The 17,554-nt window shown below is 33.0% G+C and overlaps 1 protein-coding gene across 2 annotated transcripts in view; it reads left to right on the forward strand.

Moving 5' to 3' along the window:
- LOC129919066 (nuclear hormone receptor FTZ-F1 beta) overlaps positions 1–16,072 on the forward strand; it is a 36,742-nt gene extending 20,670 nt beyond the window's left edge. For both annotated transcript variants that reach the window (XM_055999889.1, XM_055999890.1), the window contains exons 2-6: positions 8,776–10,931; positions 11,004–11,153; positions 14,128–14,230; positions 14,292–14,446; positions 15,676–16,072. In XM_055999889.1, coding sequence (XP_055855864.1) covers positions 8,979–10,931; positions 11,004–11,153; positions 14,128–14,230; positions 14,292–14,446; positions 15,676–15,759 — 2,445 coding nt within the window. In that variant the 5' untranslated portion in view covers positions 8,776–8,978 and the 3' untranslated portion in view covers positions 15,760–16,072. The remainder of the gene's footprint in view (positions 1–8,775; positions 10,932–11,003; positions 11,154–14,127; positions 14,231–14,291; positions 14,447–15,675) is intronic.
- The last annotated feature ends 1,482 nt before the right edge of the window (positions 16,073–17,554 follow it).

Here is a 17,554-nt window from a genome sequence, read left to right on the forward strand (position 1 = left end):
TAAAGGTTAAATTGCTACTTGCTTATTTTAACAACTACTACAACTGTCAACTACTATCAATGGAATAGAGTTAGTCAGAGAACTCTTTGCTTTTACTCTTGTTTCTTGTATACATTTTGATTGCGGTTTGTGGTCATCTGCGTGTCAGCCTCCTCTTCTTACATGTTACTTCCTTTTCCTCAAACATTTCAATAATGGTGGCGACGACTGCCGGTGTAGCTTAACTTTTCTTCTCTAGTAACATTCTATAAAAACTTTAAGAAGAACACAAAGACGAAAAGAAGACATGAAAAAAAAAGAATACACAAAAGTGAACGATCAGGGAGCACTGGACTCAAGTGTCATCGCTTCATAACGGAACCAATGTAATCGAATAAAAGAGTAGAGTCAATGAAATAATAAAAATAAGACAAAACAAAATAAAAACTACTCAACGAAGAAGGCATTCACTTTGTCTTGGTTTTCTTCTTCTTCTTCTTAAGTCTTCGTTTTGTACTTACTTACTTTTGGTATTCTTAACCCAACTCCTACTCTATACCTACACTATAAGCTGTGGCTCGTGCTTGGATTTTATGACATTTACTCATTTCGTATGTAAAACTTATTCCACAACTAAAATTCAAAGAGAGAGACAAAAAATTTAAAACTATGAATTCTGTCGTATGGACTTGCTTTTTTTCCGGTAGTTGGTGTCAAATTTGTGACTTTAACAATTATTATACAGCAAAATGACTTTCCATGAGAACAACAACCAAAATAAGTTCGGTATTGCTTTACATTTTTTTTTCAGTTAACTTAGCAGATTCAGATGTCAATCTGACGTTCAATGGCAAACGTTTTTATTCTCATTTTTTAACTGTCAGATTTGTTGCTTACAGATAACAGGGTTGGAAAATTTCTGCCTAAAAATGGCGTATTGATTTGACTGCCCTTTAATTTGAAATGTCTCAATTCAATTTTACCAGTTAAAACATCAATTAGATGTGTTCGTTTGGCCATATAAATGTTTTCAAAATTTCTGATTGCTTTATATTTTAGAAAAAAATCTTTGAAAACAAATTAAACTCATCCAACGATTTAATTTAAGCTCGAAAAAGAAGGTATTGAATGCAATCAAAAGTACTTTGCAGTAAGTACATACTGAATTGTAAATGAACGAACAGTCCTATTGATTGGTACTCAAATTCGATTAATTTTTGACATTAGAATCAAACTTCATTTTTCCAATTCTTATTCATAATATTCGATATTCAAAATTGGTGCTCTCCGTTGGGACCTGTAAAGTACTCTAAAGAGCTTACTTATGACATTTTCATAAGTAAGTCGATACCTTTTGTTGTACAAAAGTATGTACTTTAAAGTACATTCTACAACTCAACGGAACGCACCTAATGGGGACACTCAACAAGTCAAGTAATGCGCTATACCAAAATTAAAAGTGTGTTTGTTGTGCACAGGGAAAAGTACATTAAAGTACTTAAGTTGTTGAATGCAGTGAAATTACTTTGAAGTACTAATCAAGTCCCAATAAAATGTACCTCATGTTCACAAGAAATCGAGAAAAAATTGTATAATACAGTACATTATTTTCATTTTACTTTTACGAAATCGTTAAGGAGGGAACCATTATCTTTAAGTTTGTGCAATGTTCAAAGAAAAAACAAAAAAAAAACCTTCAGCTCCTATTTTATTTGCAACTTTAAACCAGATCAACCACAATATCTTAAATGGTCAACGACTAGACGACGACAGTTACTAGATCTTGAATTATATAACTTTTCAGTTTGTAAGCGATACAAATTTGAAAATCCGGTACAATGAGCGCGGGGCACCTACATGTGGCCTGACCAAGTGGTAGCAACCATGCAGCATAAATGGACGGTGGCTCAGTCTGTCTTAAAAAAAAAATACAAAAAAAAAAAAAACCAGTTAAATGGGTTACAAGCGGTAAAGACGTCTCTTGGGATCTGTCTGAATCACAACTATCTGTGCAGTGCAACTAAATAACTGTATATGGATTTAAATGGAGGCTTTTACCCTCAACTATTACTTAATATAATCTCATGCCATACTACTAGCTTCTCTTTGCTTCTGTGTCCACCTCTGTTTTATGTCTGCATGTACATATACTTAAATTGTTTGCAAACTTGCAAAAAGGCGTTAAATTACTGCCGCACTAATTAAAACCAGCGCGGCTGCTGCAGCAGTCAGCGCAGCGGTAGCGGCCAACGCGGCCTGCCACAGACAACAACTTTCAAATCGACGTGATTTATTTATGTATTTTTGTTGTTGTTGTTGTATTTGTATGCGCGGTAAATTAATTTTTTGCCAGTCTTGCCGGTGTTGATTTTGGTTTCTTTGTTTCTTCTAATGTTGATTTCTGCACACTCTCCCTTCCTGCCCACCGATGTTTTTTGTTTAACCAGCTGCCTGCAAAAAGGTAGGTTGGGTGTATAAATTACAATATTTAATAACAGTGCCACATTCTTAAGCCATTTTTTATGTTAATAATTGAACAGGGTGACTCAGAAAAAAAGCGAATGTCTCCAAAGTTTAAGAACTTTATAAGAAATGTGAGTGCCACATGTATACATGTGCACTACCTTATCCTCCCTTAACTTAGTGTTAGCTTTAAAAGAGTGATCAATACTAGAAACTTCAGTGGCAACCTCATGTTAAGATATGAACTACATTATCGACCATTTGCTCAAGTGTTGAATGTGCTACTACTCCTTAGGACCAATGTCACGACATAACACTGTATTACCGACACTCAACTTTAGTGTTGGCTGCGATACTGATTGACAGTTGACATCATGCTGACTGATGGAAAATGCAGTAAATTGTTTCTTTTATAGTTCTGTTTGTTTACTAAGTTTCAATTCAAAAAATTTCCAATCTTTTTTTAAAACATACTTCTTCTCCAATTCTGAAGATTATAATGAATCACCCTGTTTACTTTAAAGTAAGAGGACTACGAGGCTACTACTTTGTTTATATAGATGCATGTAGAAGTTTGTCTTGTCACATAAAATTAGCTATCGGTTCTTGGTTTGGCTGACGCGACGTGTGAGCATATAATATAGTAAATTATAAACAAGATATTGTATATTTTAAACATAAAATTGAGATATACACAAATACAAACACGTTAGAACATGATTGTTGGTATTAGCAACAAAATGTCACTTTAATGTTTTATGACAATCGAGTTTTTTTTTAACTCTTTTTTTTTTTTAATTTGAAATCGTGATTGAATTCAACAAGTGACATTAAAAGAATTAGTATTTAAATTTTACAAATCGACATGCAGAATTACATATGTATATGTTTTTTTGAAAGTAAATTTGTTTGATTTATGCATTTTTTTAATTTTTTTTTGTTTATATATAAACTCAGCCCTCGATTGAAAAGTGCTCGTTTTATTTAATTCCGACAAGTGACATTATTTTCAATTGATGACATATTAATGACAGTTACACTAGATACATACTAATGAGAATGACACTTGAGACTATTTTAATCATGACAATTTTTGTATTGATAGATTTTTGACAGATGTCATAAAATTCAAAGGTTTCAGTTCCACCCATTTTTCTTTGTAGGAAAAACCGGTTAATAATTATTGGACGTTGGTTTCCTGATAAGGCATATTATCATTAGTTCGTACTTAGTTTTTATCATGTCCATCACAGTTCTGCACACATTGACACTCACTATTTTACGTTTAAAAATATGAATTTGATGTGAAATTTTTTTTTTTTTTTTTTTAATAATTTTCTGCACTAATTATTCAAATAACAAAACCTAATTAGATTTCAATTATTCGGGGTAACGTGTGAAATTCACATTGACAAATCAGATTAACTTAAATCAAACTTATAGTGTATTTTTGCTTAAAAAAAAAACAATTTACCTGAATGCGTTCATTACTGTATTTCCTCATTGACCTACTATATATGGACTGCTAGTCGTTTGACTTTTCCATACAAAAATTGAAAAAAAATGATTCCACATCTTTCTAGCTCTACTAGCGGTATAACCTTAGACGGCGAAAAGAGGAAACTTTTAGTCAATGACATCTGTCGTTAAAAGGTAGTGCTTTCTCTGTTTTTCTATATTTGTTCCTTTCGCACTTCGTCAAAAATGTTGCACTTATTCTCCGCTTTTTTTTAGGGCGCTAGTATCGCGAAGAAACAAGTGGAACCAACCTGAATATGCTTCTAGCAGTCCATATATATTAAGTCAATGTATTTCCTCTAAGCTGATGTTTTCTTTTACCCAGATGCCACATTTGCAAGTTTTTACAAGCAAGTTGTAACTTTTTTTTTAATGCCCCATTCACCCAAGTGGAAATCTGACAGTAATTATGACAACAACTGTCAAATGCTCTTGTCATACAAACTGGAAAAGAATGATCATGTTTATTCTTTTATGGCTGCTTGGTATCATTAAAAAAAAAATCTGAGCATTTATACTTCGAAAAATAAAATGGCAAAAAAGAAGCTAGCAGGTAAAGCCAGCAGGTAAAGAACAAGTAATTTGACAGATTCTATGAAAACAAACGAAATCGTTGAAAAATTTACACCTGTCAGCAAATTTGAATGCAAGTGATGTGTGGATGCAGGTTTACCATGACGAACATTCAACTAAAAAAATTTCAGACGATTTTTAATTTTGCAATAAGTAGCCATTGTGGTAAGGCCTTTACTTTTTTGACAGTTCTTTCATTTTTATAGATTATCAAACAATAGCTGCGTTCCTTTGGAAATATTTATCTACTGCTTAGTACTTAAAGCTGCTTTGAACTACTTTTTCACTATAGCAAAAGTAGTTCAAAGTAGTTTTAAGTACTAAGCAGTAGATAAATATTTCCAAAGGAACGCAGCTAATATTAAACTTGAATGAGTGCATTCAGCGATGTAAAATTAAGTTAGGTTTGTTTGATGTGCCGTTTTTATTTGTTGCATTAAGAATTTTTTTTTAATCACACTTGCAAGATCAAAATTTTTTATGAAATTCTCCCTCGAATGATGTTGTCATTTAATTTGTTCTTTGGACAAAGGTTCAAGTACCTGAGTAGTCTAATTTTTAAATGGCTAATTTGACTCCTCCACTTTAAGTCCTCCATACGTACTATTCTTGGTAGGAACTTCTTTGTATTCTTTCTTGACATCCCACACACTGAAAATTACAAAAAAAAAAAAAAAACAGAAGAAAATACCAAATAGGTAACAAAGACATATTAATCCCTAACTGAGAACTGGAATCGCCATCATCTTCCACCTTCAGCATCATCATCATCGTCCTCCTCATTCATTAACGAAGGGGTGACGAATAACGACAACAAAAGACCAAGACGAAAAGACGAAAAACTTCGACAACGAAGGCGTTTTGCTAAGGTTAACTTGTTTGTTCCTCTGCAGCTTCTAATTCGTGTTTTTTTTTTGTTTGTTTTGCCAGTATCTTGCACTCTTCTTTCTAAGAAATTCAATTTTTATTTCATTGGTTTTTTTGTTTTTCTATTTTGTTGATTTCCTATCAAATCGGTTCATTTATTTTAAAAAAATAAAGAAAAGACAAAAAAAAAAAAAACATGAAATCAAACAACCTTTACCTTCTTCTCTATTCTGTCTATGTGCCATATAGAACTCTTTCTCCCATTGTGTTTGTTATATTTTTGTTGTTTGATTTTACAAAACCAACACAAAGATACAAATTTATAAAACACATAGAGTCATCTCTTTCTGTCGAAAAATTCTTATACATATTTATTGTTGTTGTTTTATAGTGGTTGTTTTTTTTTGAAGATAGCATCAGGGTTGATTTGTATTAGTATTGTGTATCGCATCACATAAATGTGTGCAGTATATACGAATTTCCAACACAAATACAAACATACATCATCAAATGTGACGAAATGACGACGCACGAGCAAGGTCGTTTGAGAACAAACTCAATCATTGCCTGAAGGTCGTCCTTTGGTTTTTTTGATCACGTGACGCGCTCAGAATTAAGTGACAATGCACGAGTGCGATGCTCTTTTTTTTTTTTTTTTTTCTTCAGATGCTCTGCTGGACTCTGAGAAACTCGATGACTTTTCGATTGGGTGAACTGACGAAATTCATTTTTTTCAGATTCACCAAGAGACCAAAAGGTCACAATTCGAAAAAAGAAACAGTTTGTCTGTTTGGTTTTATTTCGACAGATGGAGCTAGGTGTTAGGTACATAGAGATGAGTTTTATTTTTGGATAAAATTTTATTCCGGTGCCGGTGGTGGATGCCCCCATGTCTTTTCCTCTCTCTCTCTCTTTGTTTCCTCTACCTTTTTTTCGAATGTTTGGGAAAATAGTTGGGAAATATAGTTTCGGTTCAATGAAACAAACATAGGGACCAGTAAATGCGGTGGGGTGTATATACTGTGAGAGGGGGTTGGTTGTATATTTTTTTTTTATTTTGTGTGTTTACACAAAGTCAGGGGTGATTGACAGAGATGAGTAGTGGAATGGGGGATACATTTTTATTATGGTGGTTGTGTATATTTTTTGAGAGTAAAAACGACGAAAAATGGTTGTGTGTGGGGGGTCGAATGTGTATAGAGAAGAAGCCGATGCTGGAGCTCTGAGTTTATTTGATTGCATGCCTGGGTTATTGACACTATCGTCGTCGTCATATCGGTCGCACAAACATAACGTTGTGTATATTTTTGTATTTTAGTTTATGCCACTGATTACACAGTCTGAGAGGTAGTGTTGCATTTGAGAAATGAGTTTAAAGAGCTGAGATTGAATGATTTTATTGCGAATCAAAAGCATTTATTTATACGATATCTCTGAGTGAAATAAATCGAAAACGATGTAATATAACCGCATAAAAGAGAAAAATGTTACCAATTCAGGGTTCAAAACAATAGCTCCGTGAAGCCAGAACTGCGACCTCAAAATTTTTGAACCAAATTTGTCTAATTCGTTTGTCCACCGTTTGTCCATGTTTGTCCACCCAAAATTTTCGTTTGTCCACCCTTCAAAAAAATTTTAGAGCAAATTCTTTTTTTTTTTATAGGAAGTCTGAAAAATGAAAAACTGTCTAAAACGCTCAAATTTTGAGATAGAAGAATAAAACCAACTGCAATCGTTTGTCCATCTTGAGTTCTATATACATACCAAATTTTATCGTTTTTCCACCCCCCGTTTAGGAGCAATTCCAAAAACAAATTTTGCACTGAAAAATTGAAATTCCCCTAAAATGCCCAAAAATCAATTTTTATCAAAAATTCAAACTGCTGTCGTTTGTCCACCTCGAGTTCTTTACGTATCTTTACGTATACCAAAAATCATCGTTTGTCCAACCTCTGTTTAGGAGATATTCCAAAAAGAATTTTTTTTATAGCAACTCTCAAAAAAGTACGCATACACCACAGTGTACCTCTACTGAAAATTAAAAAGTCCTCAAAAATTATTATTTTTCAAAAATTCAAACGGCAATCATTTGTCTACCTTGAGAAATGTATACAAACAAAAAATCATCGTTTGTCCACCCTACGTTTAGGAGATATTCAAAAAAAAAAAATTGTACTGAAAAGTTCCAAAAAATCTCCAAAAATTTATATACCCATACCAAAAATCGTCGTTTGTCCACCCTACGTTTAAAAGATATTCAAAAAACAAAATTTGTACTGAAAATTTCAAAGTCCCAAAAAATCTCCAAAAATTGACTTTTTTCAAAATTTCAAATTTCTGTCATTTGTCCACCTCGAATTCTACGTATACTAAAAATCGTTGTTTGTCCACCCTAAGTTTAAAAGATATTCAAAAAACAAAATTTGTACTGAAAATTTCAAAGTTCCAAAAAATCTCCAAAATTTCAAATTTCTGTCGTTTGTCCACCTCGAGTTCTATACGTATACCAAAAATCGTCGTTTTTCCACCCTACGTTTAAAAGATATTCAAAAACAGCAAAACATTTTTGCATTTTTGCATCCTGTTTCGTTTAAAAACAAATAACATTATTCGAATTTGTTTACTTCTCTTTAAAAATGTTGACTTTGAAAATTATTTTTCAAAAAAAGGTTACGCATACGCCACAGTGACTCTCAAATTATTTGTGTCTGTTATTTTGTCAAAGTTGTGTATAATGCACAGGTTTCAAATGTGCTTTACCCATGATTCTAAACGCCTCAAATATAATAAATATAGAGTTTATTTTTTTTTGTCCCAAATGAGATTGATTAAGATGTTTATGGCATTAGTAAGTACATTTCTCTCAATACTTTCCCTAAGCCAAACAAAAAAACACTATATTTAATGCCCAGTCCAAGTCCTTTTTGTGGGCTTTATATAACGCTTATTAAAAAGAATGAAAAATCTTAGAAAATCTGATTTTTCAGAAAAAAAGTTTAGAGCTCCTGATTTTTAGCATTTTTCATAAATGTTTCACATACATAAACAACACGAAAACATTGTCCATTTGAACAGGATAATTTTCTAATGCGTTAGGTTCATGTGCGTGCTTCAATCTATGGGCTAGAACAACATCACAAGCCGCAAACCGTGCACCAGACTAAAACTTTTCAAGGTCATGGTTTCAAAGAAATTAATCATCTAATTTAAAACCCCATTCGATTAAAAAAAAAAATAATACTTTTGAGTACGCATAGATGACCGCATTTCTTAACAATGCTTGTTAGCATCTGCACGTTTATTTTTCTTCGTTTTATAATTTTAACTTGTAAATCTCCAGCAAAAAAATAACAATATTTTTGTCTTCCTTTTCAGAAATGGCGATTGACGTACGACTGACTATTTTACAAGATACGATGTTCTAGTAGCACCTGGCTCCTAGAACACGTTTCTCATCAAATTGCAGAAGATTTTTGCAACAAAAAAAAAAAAACAAAAACACATACGCACATATACGCCCATCACAAACAACACAACTCAACTCTAACAAATATAAAACGAAAAAACACAATAAAACCATGTCATCATCAATTAAAAGCGAACCATCGGCATATAATGCTGCCCACGGCAGCACTATCACAAACATTGTTGGTGTCCAACAATCACCAACAACTACAACATCATCATCATCATCTATCATTCGCAACAATGTCTCAGTGACTAACATCAAATGCGAAGAAGATCGCAATTGTAGCAATAACAGCAGTCCTTTACGGACGCTACATCCATCGTCTATGGTCACAACAGCCTATTACAATCAAGGCAATGGATCCATCCGGATTCCGGTTAGTAAACGTGAGGATTCTGACTCGGAGACTGAACTGTCGCACATTGAGAACTTGAAAGTTAATCGAAGATCGGTCAGTCAAGCTGTGAAGAATGGCCCAAGGCCAATGTCATGGGAGGGCGAACTTTCCGATACCGACCCCGATCCGATGGACACTGAAAATTCGACAAGCTGTGACAAAACTTTCCCTCACGCGCCTGTAACCGTGATCAAAAACGATCCAGATCGCAAACCTATGCTCGATCAAATTTGTCTTGAGATAAACTCATCGCACTACATCAGCAAAAAGCCACAGAGTGATCCTATTAACCTTAAGTATGAGCCAGGACTTCTGGCCGACCCCACCGGCACCAGTAACTCGCCATTGCTTGCACGTTCCAAGACAACAGCCAATTTGTTGCCTGCCAATCCTAGCCCCGATTCTGCCATTCATTCCGCGTACACGCACAGTTCACCAAGTGAATCGCCACTCACATCCCGACACGCCACTTACACACCCTCACTGAGTCGCAATAACAGCGATGCATCGCACAGTAGTTGTTACTCCTACAGCTCGGAATTCAGTCCAACCCACTCGCCCATTGCCGGCCGCCACAATATGTATGGCAACTATAGTGGCGGCTCTCTTCATCATTCCGTTTTATATCGTCCGAGTATCTCGGATAGTGGCAGCAGCGCTGCCAGTTGCTCCTCTTCGGATCCTCAGAATCTATCACAAGCCGCTGTAGTAGCAGCGGCAGCATCTGCGCTGGCCGCAGCCTCAACCACATCAATCTCAGTGAATGGCACAACTCCGCCCGGGCTCAAGACCGAGGAGCTGCTTTTCGACAGTGAGGCCATCCCATCGGCTGGCATTTCGCGACAGCAGCTAATCAATTCGCCGTGTCCCATTTGTGGCGACAAGATCTCTGGCTTCCATTATGGCATATTCTCGTGTGAATCCTGCAAGGGTTTCTTCAAGAGAACCGTGCAGAATCGTAAGAACTATGTGTGCGTGCGAGGTGGACCATGTCCGGTGACCATCTCGACGCGCAAGAAATGCCCAGCATGTCGTTTCGATAAGTGCCTGCAAAAAGGCATGAAACTCGAGGCCATTCGAGAAGATCGAACTCGTGGTGGACGTTCGACATACCAGTGTTCGTATACGCTGCCCAATTCAATGCTCAGTCCATTGCTGAACAATGACCAATCCAATCAACAACAGCAGCAGCAAACACAACAACACCAACAACAACAAAGTGGCTCCTCTCGGATGGGAGTTAATGGCTTTGTCATCAAAACAGAACAACCAGACAGCAGCACGGGTGGAACATCGACCCCAACACCCGGAAGTAGTAACTATCAACGTTCCACAAGTCACGAAATCCCCACCCTGCTGCAGGAGATAATGAACGTAGAACATCTGTGGCAATACAATGCAACTGAGTTGGCACGACTGAATCAACCGTTGTCGGCGTCGTGTTCATCTTCGTCGACGTCATCATCATCATCATCGACATCGGCGGCAGCGCCGCCTCCTGGCAACAATATTGCCTCCAATCCGCTGCTGGCCAGCGCTGGTCTCTCATCGAATGGAGAGAATGCAAATCCCGACTTAATAGCCAACCTGTGCACAGTTGCTGACCATCGATTGTATAAGATTGTCAAATGGTGCAAGAGTTTGCCGCTTTTTAAAAATATTTCTGTAAGTTTTTTTTTTTTGGAATTTGAATTTGAATTTGAATTTCGATTCCATTATTTGTGTTTCTTCTTTCAGATTGATGATCAAATATGCCTGCTTATCAATTCATGGTGTGAACTTTTATTGTTTTCATGTTGCTTCCGATCGATTGATTCACCAGGCGAGATCAAAATCTCACAAGGCAAATCGATAAATTTGGCTCAAGCTAAGTCGAATGGTTTGCAGGTAAGCAAAATAATTAGGAGTGGATTTTTTTTCCTTTTTTTTTTGTATTTAAATTTATTTATTAGTTACAAATAGTTTTTTTATTTTATTTTGTTTTGTTGAACTTTGCATAGTTTATTGACTTTTTAAGTTGAGCTTATGGATTTGGTATGGTATTTGTTTTGTGAATTAATTTCAAGTCATTTAGTCACGATTTAGCATTTAGCATTGGAATTTTTAAGTTATCTAAGAATAAAATTGTGATAGAAACATTTTCTAAAAATAATCTCTGTCATACAACACGTATGATGTAGTGTAAATTATTTAATTTAAAGAATTACTTAGATTCAAAAATCTGCGTATTTCTTCGATAATACGAATTCTAATCACTTGTAGATTTATAAATTAGAATACTTAATATTTTCTTATTTAGCATAGTCCATCTTATTTTTTACTTTGGATTCAAACAGCTCTTTTAAAATCTATTATTAAAAATTACAAGTTTATCTTTGTTAGAAAAGACAAGAAGGTACTGTTGAAATTCCATGTATTAATATGATCGGCAATCCGAATAACCGTTCCTATCTAAATCTTGCTAGATTTTGGTACTGTCATTTTGAAGTTGTTGGATAAATGTTAAGGGTTTGTAAATTATAAAGCAATCATAACATATTGGCCACTGACTGCTCATAAAAAAGTCACTGGCAAGAATCCTAAATCTCCATTCCATGTACCTAGTCAAGCCATAAAGCCTATTACATGATTTGAAGCAGCCATGACTCAAAAATCTCTAGAGAAATAAGATTATATGCTTTTTTCTGAAATGCGCTCTAAAATATGTAACGAATTAGTGACAGTTTGCTTTGAGCATGAGGTATAATTACATGGACGAGAGCGTTTAAGAAAAGAATTGAGCGGAACACGTTACTTGAATCCATTTTTTAAAATTCCATTGCTACTTTTTTAAAAGAAATACAGTCACTTGAAAAATCTCAAAACAATTTTGATTTATTTTTGATCCCTTATTTTTTCCGCTAGTGTATATAAATGGTATTTTTTCGAATCATTCAATTAAGTGTCTATTTAAGTGGCGTTCTTAATTTGTGATGCAATGTAACTCTATATCTGATCTCCTGTTATTTTTTTCCATTAAATTTTTCAGTATTCAAAAACTAACTTCGAGATTCGTTTCCGATAAATATGTACGTCTTTCGAAATAATAAATCGATTTTGCTTACAAAGTGATGTAACTTGTTTTGTTACCCAAGAATAATAATTTTCATAGAAAAAACTTGTGCACAAAAAATGATGGGTCATAATAGAAATGCCATTTCATTACAAGACTAGTAAAAATGTAAGGGTGATCGGTTAAATTTGAAAAGCTCTAGGTTTTGTTCGCTTCGTAAAACAGAACAAATGTAAAATGGTCTTGTGTTCAAGAACCGGTGACTTTACTAAAAAACTTGTCTGCTTCAAACATATTAGATGTCCCCCCATACAGTGGCGTAGATAGCTTTTAGCTAAGGGGGGGGGGGGGGGGGATAGATCTAGTTCGCAAAATTTTTTTAAAGTTTTAATAATGCTTTTTTGTATTGTTTTTATTAAAACAATACAAAGAAAGTTCTTTCGGTAGTTAACGTTGAAACCAGCAGTGAAGCTAATATCTTTAATAAAATATGTAAACTAGGAAAACTTTTTTCGGGGCAGCTATCGAGCGCTTTCAATGAGTTCATAAAGGAAGTATTATTCCTTCTGATCAAATATCTTTTTTGAGTTTTTAATTCTTCACACAGAGAAAAATATGACCAGACCAGACCACCTAAAAACTAACAGATTTTCTTATTGAACTGTTTTATGAAGAAACTTTATTAAAATCAACAATTAATCATTATATATTATTTTCATGGAGAAAATCTTTTTATATGTAATTTTAATAAAAATTTCATAATTTTAAATTATTCAACTTGGCACTAGAACAAAAATTGTTACCAATATTTCTATAGTGAGTTGGTATAGGTGGTAGATGTGCGCCTGGAGAGTTAAGGTCTTCAGTTCGATCCCCGACAAAACCCTACAAGTGCATATTTTAAAACAATAAGATAAACCCGATTGCTTAAATAATATTTCCTTCTTAGATGAAAACCATAAGGAAATCTTATTGTGTTTGTTCTATTTTATGTGGTCTAGTTTTCTCTGTGGAAGAATAGAAGATGGTCCTGCAGCCAAATGTTTTGTAAAACTCAACAATTTCATTAAATTCTTTAGCTGCTTTGTCTATTTCAGACGAAGAATTATTAGAAAGAACCGAAGACCCTTCTAGTATGTTTTCATGGTTTGTACATTTTTCTCCAAGGCCCATTACATAGAAATCGAGAAAAAGATTAAAAATAGTAACACGAAAATATTCTTTTCTGTACTTTGAACCGAAGGGTTCGAAGTATTATTTTGTCGCTTCACTATTCTCTTATGTTTAACGCCTATGTCAAGGACTTCAGATATTTTTTCGCATCTACAAACACTTTCGAAAATGAGTCGTCTTCTGCCCGTTTAATTTTTAGTTGATCCCTTAAATCTTTGGCAAGCTCCATAGCTTGGACCAAGTCTAAATTTACTCTTTGAAATACCGACTTAGTGGCAACGAGAGTTGGTAAACCATATTTATAACCTTTAAGCCAATCAAGAATTGGAAATCCATAGCGTTTTTTTTAGAGTGCGTTTTTTTCAGAGTGCTTTTCTTCAACTTATTTGTTCATGACTGGTTATACAATTGTCGATCCCAATGGGGGGGGGGGGGATATATCGCCCTGATCCCCCCCTATCTACGCCACTGCCCCCATATGTACAGACTTTTGAATATAATTTTTATAAATCATTTTTTTTTTTAAGTTATAAGTTATTTTTACCAAATAAGAACTGGTGTCGGGTAAATTAAAAAAAAACTAAACAAAAAAAAATTTAAAATATTTTCAATTTTCTTTCTGTTTTTGCATCTCAGTCGTGCATTGAACGGATGCTCAATCTGACAGACCATTTACGACGTTTACGAGTCGATCGGTATGAATATGTTGCCATGAAAGTAATCGTTTTACTTCAATCAGGTAAATTTAAAATTTATAATTTTCTTAAAAATTAAAAATTAAATAAGTTTTTCTCTTGCAGATACATCTGAATTGACTGAACCGGTCAAAGTACGTGAGTGTCAAGAGAAAGCATTACAATCTCTACAAGCTTATACGTTAGCCTTTTATCCTGAAATGCCATCGAAATTTGGTGAATTACTATTAAGGATTCCAGAATTGCAGAGAACGTGTCAGGTAATCAACGCATTTGAGATATTTAATGCAGCTGTTTTGAGTGTTAAACTAGAAAATGTCTGTTCCGACTTCTTGCTTGTTGAATGTTTTTTCATGGAACAGTAGAGTAGGATTTTCTGATCTTGCTTTTTTTATTTCATCCAATAAAGCAACGTTTTTGGACACGAAAGTAAGACACCTTGAATGTTTTTAGTCACTAGACGGGAAGAAAACAAATATTTTACTTGCGATATACTCGTATTTACATATGTTCTAAGAGCAAGTTTAGAATTCTAAAAAAAAAATCTAACTCGAGATAACAATTAGATATTACATTACGATTATGGAGGATCCAAAAAAGTGGGTCTCTAAACTTTGTTCATCTCTATCCTGAGTTACAGTTCAAATAACTGAAGCGATATCCTTCAATCTTGGTATTTAAGTATTTTAGGAATACACCTAAATAAACGATGTTGAAATTTTTTTAGGACCAAAATTAACGGTTCTTTTAACATAATATACCTAAATTAAAAAAATTTACTTTTCTAAAAGAAAAGGATTTATAGATTTTGATTAAAATCCTTTTCATCGATACATAACCTAGAACTGGGGTCGAATTACGGCACACGATTACGATCATACGTTAACGTTTTGACTATTGCTCTCTCTATTTAATAAGTAGAAACAAATAAGGACGCATAGCAACCATACGTTAACGAACGTATGCCGTAGTTCGACCCCTGTTTTCTTGGTTTCTGACTTTTATAAATGCCTCTTCCGATTTCATGAAAAAAGGTTGTACATAGAAGCATTTTAAATATCGTATTGATAAAATTTAGCATATATAGTATATTGAAAACTGCAATAACATGGCAAATTCTTAAATTGATATATCAATGCCAAACAATACCTGTTAATCTCTTTTATTTTCTTCCAATAATAAAAATGTCATTAGTTGATTTTTTTTGTCTGCTTTGTAAGTTTACTACCTGCTCGCGTTGCTCAAAAAAATTAATGGCAAGTCGAGCCGTCTTTTGTGAAGCCGTCAAAGAGCCGTTGATCATTTTCTGTGTACTATTTTACTTTCATGAGAACCGCATTTCTTTTTTAAGACTACGTAGGATTTAAATTTTTCATTTTTTCACAAAATGCTTTGAAAATATTTTGAATATTTGATAAAGGTTTTCCTTAACAAAAATACATTTTACTTTTTTTCAAAATTTCTAATTAATTTTTTTTTTTAATTTCAGTTGGGTAAAGAGATGTTAACTATAAAATCTCGTGACGGTGGTGATTTCAATTTACTCATGGAACTTTTACGCGGAGAACATTGACAAAAACTCAAGAAACCTTTGAGGTATCATGCATAAAATTAAATCCCGCCGCCGCCGCCGCAGTGCCGATGTCTTCGTCACCATTATGGTCCACCTTCATTATTATATATTATATTTTTTTTTCATATGGAATTGAAAATTGCATGCAAAACAAAATTAACGTGCCTAAAATTGAACAATTACAAAAAAAAAACATAAATTAAAGTAAATTAGTTTTATATTTAAAAAAAGAAAAAAAAAAAATCATTCATTAAATCGCCAAATTTCCGTTTATTGTTTCTAAACCTAAAGACGTAAAAAAAAACAATAAAAACAAACATGCATGACTGTAAAACACTAAAATACTATAAAATTATTAAAAAAAGAAACTTAAAATGTATAAGCCAATATAAAGAAGCAGCTTTACATGTTCCAAGGGAATTTAAATTAAAAAAAAAAATAAAATAAATAAAACAAACCCAATTAATTCCAGTGATAATTATAAAAAAACATTTTTTTTTAAACTTAAACTAAACTGTGCAAATGATTTATGAAAAAAAAAACAAAATAGCAAACATAAAAAATGATATATACTTAATTATAATACAAAAAATATAATTAAAATAGGTTTAAAGTATCTCTCCCACGATTGGTTTAAAAAAATATATATTTGCTTTAATTATATAATTTTCCTTATTTTTAAAACCATTTACTTATAGTTTATTGTGAAATCAGAATTTCGTCCATAGCCTTAAAAAGGAAATTAATGGCGATGTGTTTTTTTTTTTTAAATTAAATAATTTAGTTATTATTATTTTGAACAATTAGTAAATATTTATTTTTATTTACATGTTTTTTTTTTATTTTATATATAAAGATATATATACAATTATTATTTTCATTTTAGTTAATAGAATATTTTGTAATATTTTACAACTTAAAAAAAAATGCAAAAAAAAAAATATAAATGTATCAAAATTTGAGTTTTGTTTTTTTTTTTTTTTTTATTTTCTTTATGTTTTATGTTTTAATTTTCCATTTTCTAATTATATATATTATATTTAAAAAGCAATGCAATAAATAATAATATTGATAAATATAGTTTTAATTTTATAAATTGTTGTTTTGTTTTTTCTTTGTTATGTGTTTTGGTTTTGCTGATTTTTTTTGTTTGGGTTTATGTTATGCTTCCGGTAACATTAATTTTCAACTTTTTTTTTTGTGAATTTTGGAGTATATTTCTGAGAATTATAATCATTTACTTGAAAAAGAGACCACTATATTTTTAAAAATCAGTATTAGCTAGCTGAAAACTGGCTTAGCTCAATCAGCTCTTCGGTTTTTAAAAATCAAAATCATAGGAGGCAACTGATACCAGTGGCTTTGAGTAAAATTTTACAAAGGACGATTTCTTTCAACTAATTTAAATTGTTTTGAGAGCACTTTAATATCTAAGTTTTCATAAAAAATTCTATTTTCATAGGAAAAGGTAATTTGTGCTTTCCCAAAACTTCTTTGAGAGGTTTGCATCCCAAATGACCAACTACAACCAACTGAATATAGAGGCTAACTAGTTTCTGAATTTGGCCAGCATTTTTTTTTTATTTAAACTTAAACGGTCACTGTGGCGTATGTGGAATATTGTTTGTCATTGGAAAAAAATATATGGCTGTATCTGTTTCCATATCCAATTAAACCAGTTAACCTTTATTGACCATTCATTAGCATTTATATTATTGACGATGAGTCGATGATGAATTTACTAGAATTTACTTTACGTTAACGTACATTTATATATTTTTCAAGTTCAAATTCA

Source organism: Episyrphus balteatus, chromosome 4, assembly GCF_945859705.1.
Source record: "Episyrphus balteatus chromosome 4, idEpiBalt1.1, whole genome shotgun sequence".
Lineage (NCBI taxonomy): Eukaryota > Metazoa > Arthropoda > Insecta > Diptera > Syrphidae > Episyrphus > Episyrphus balteatus.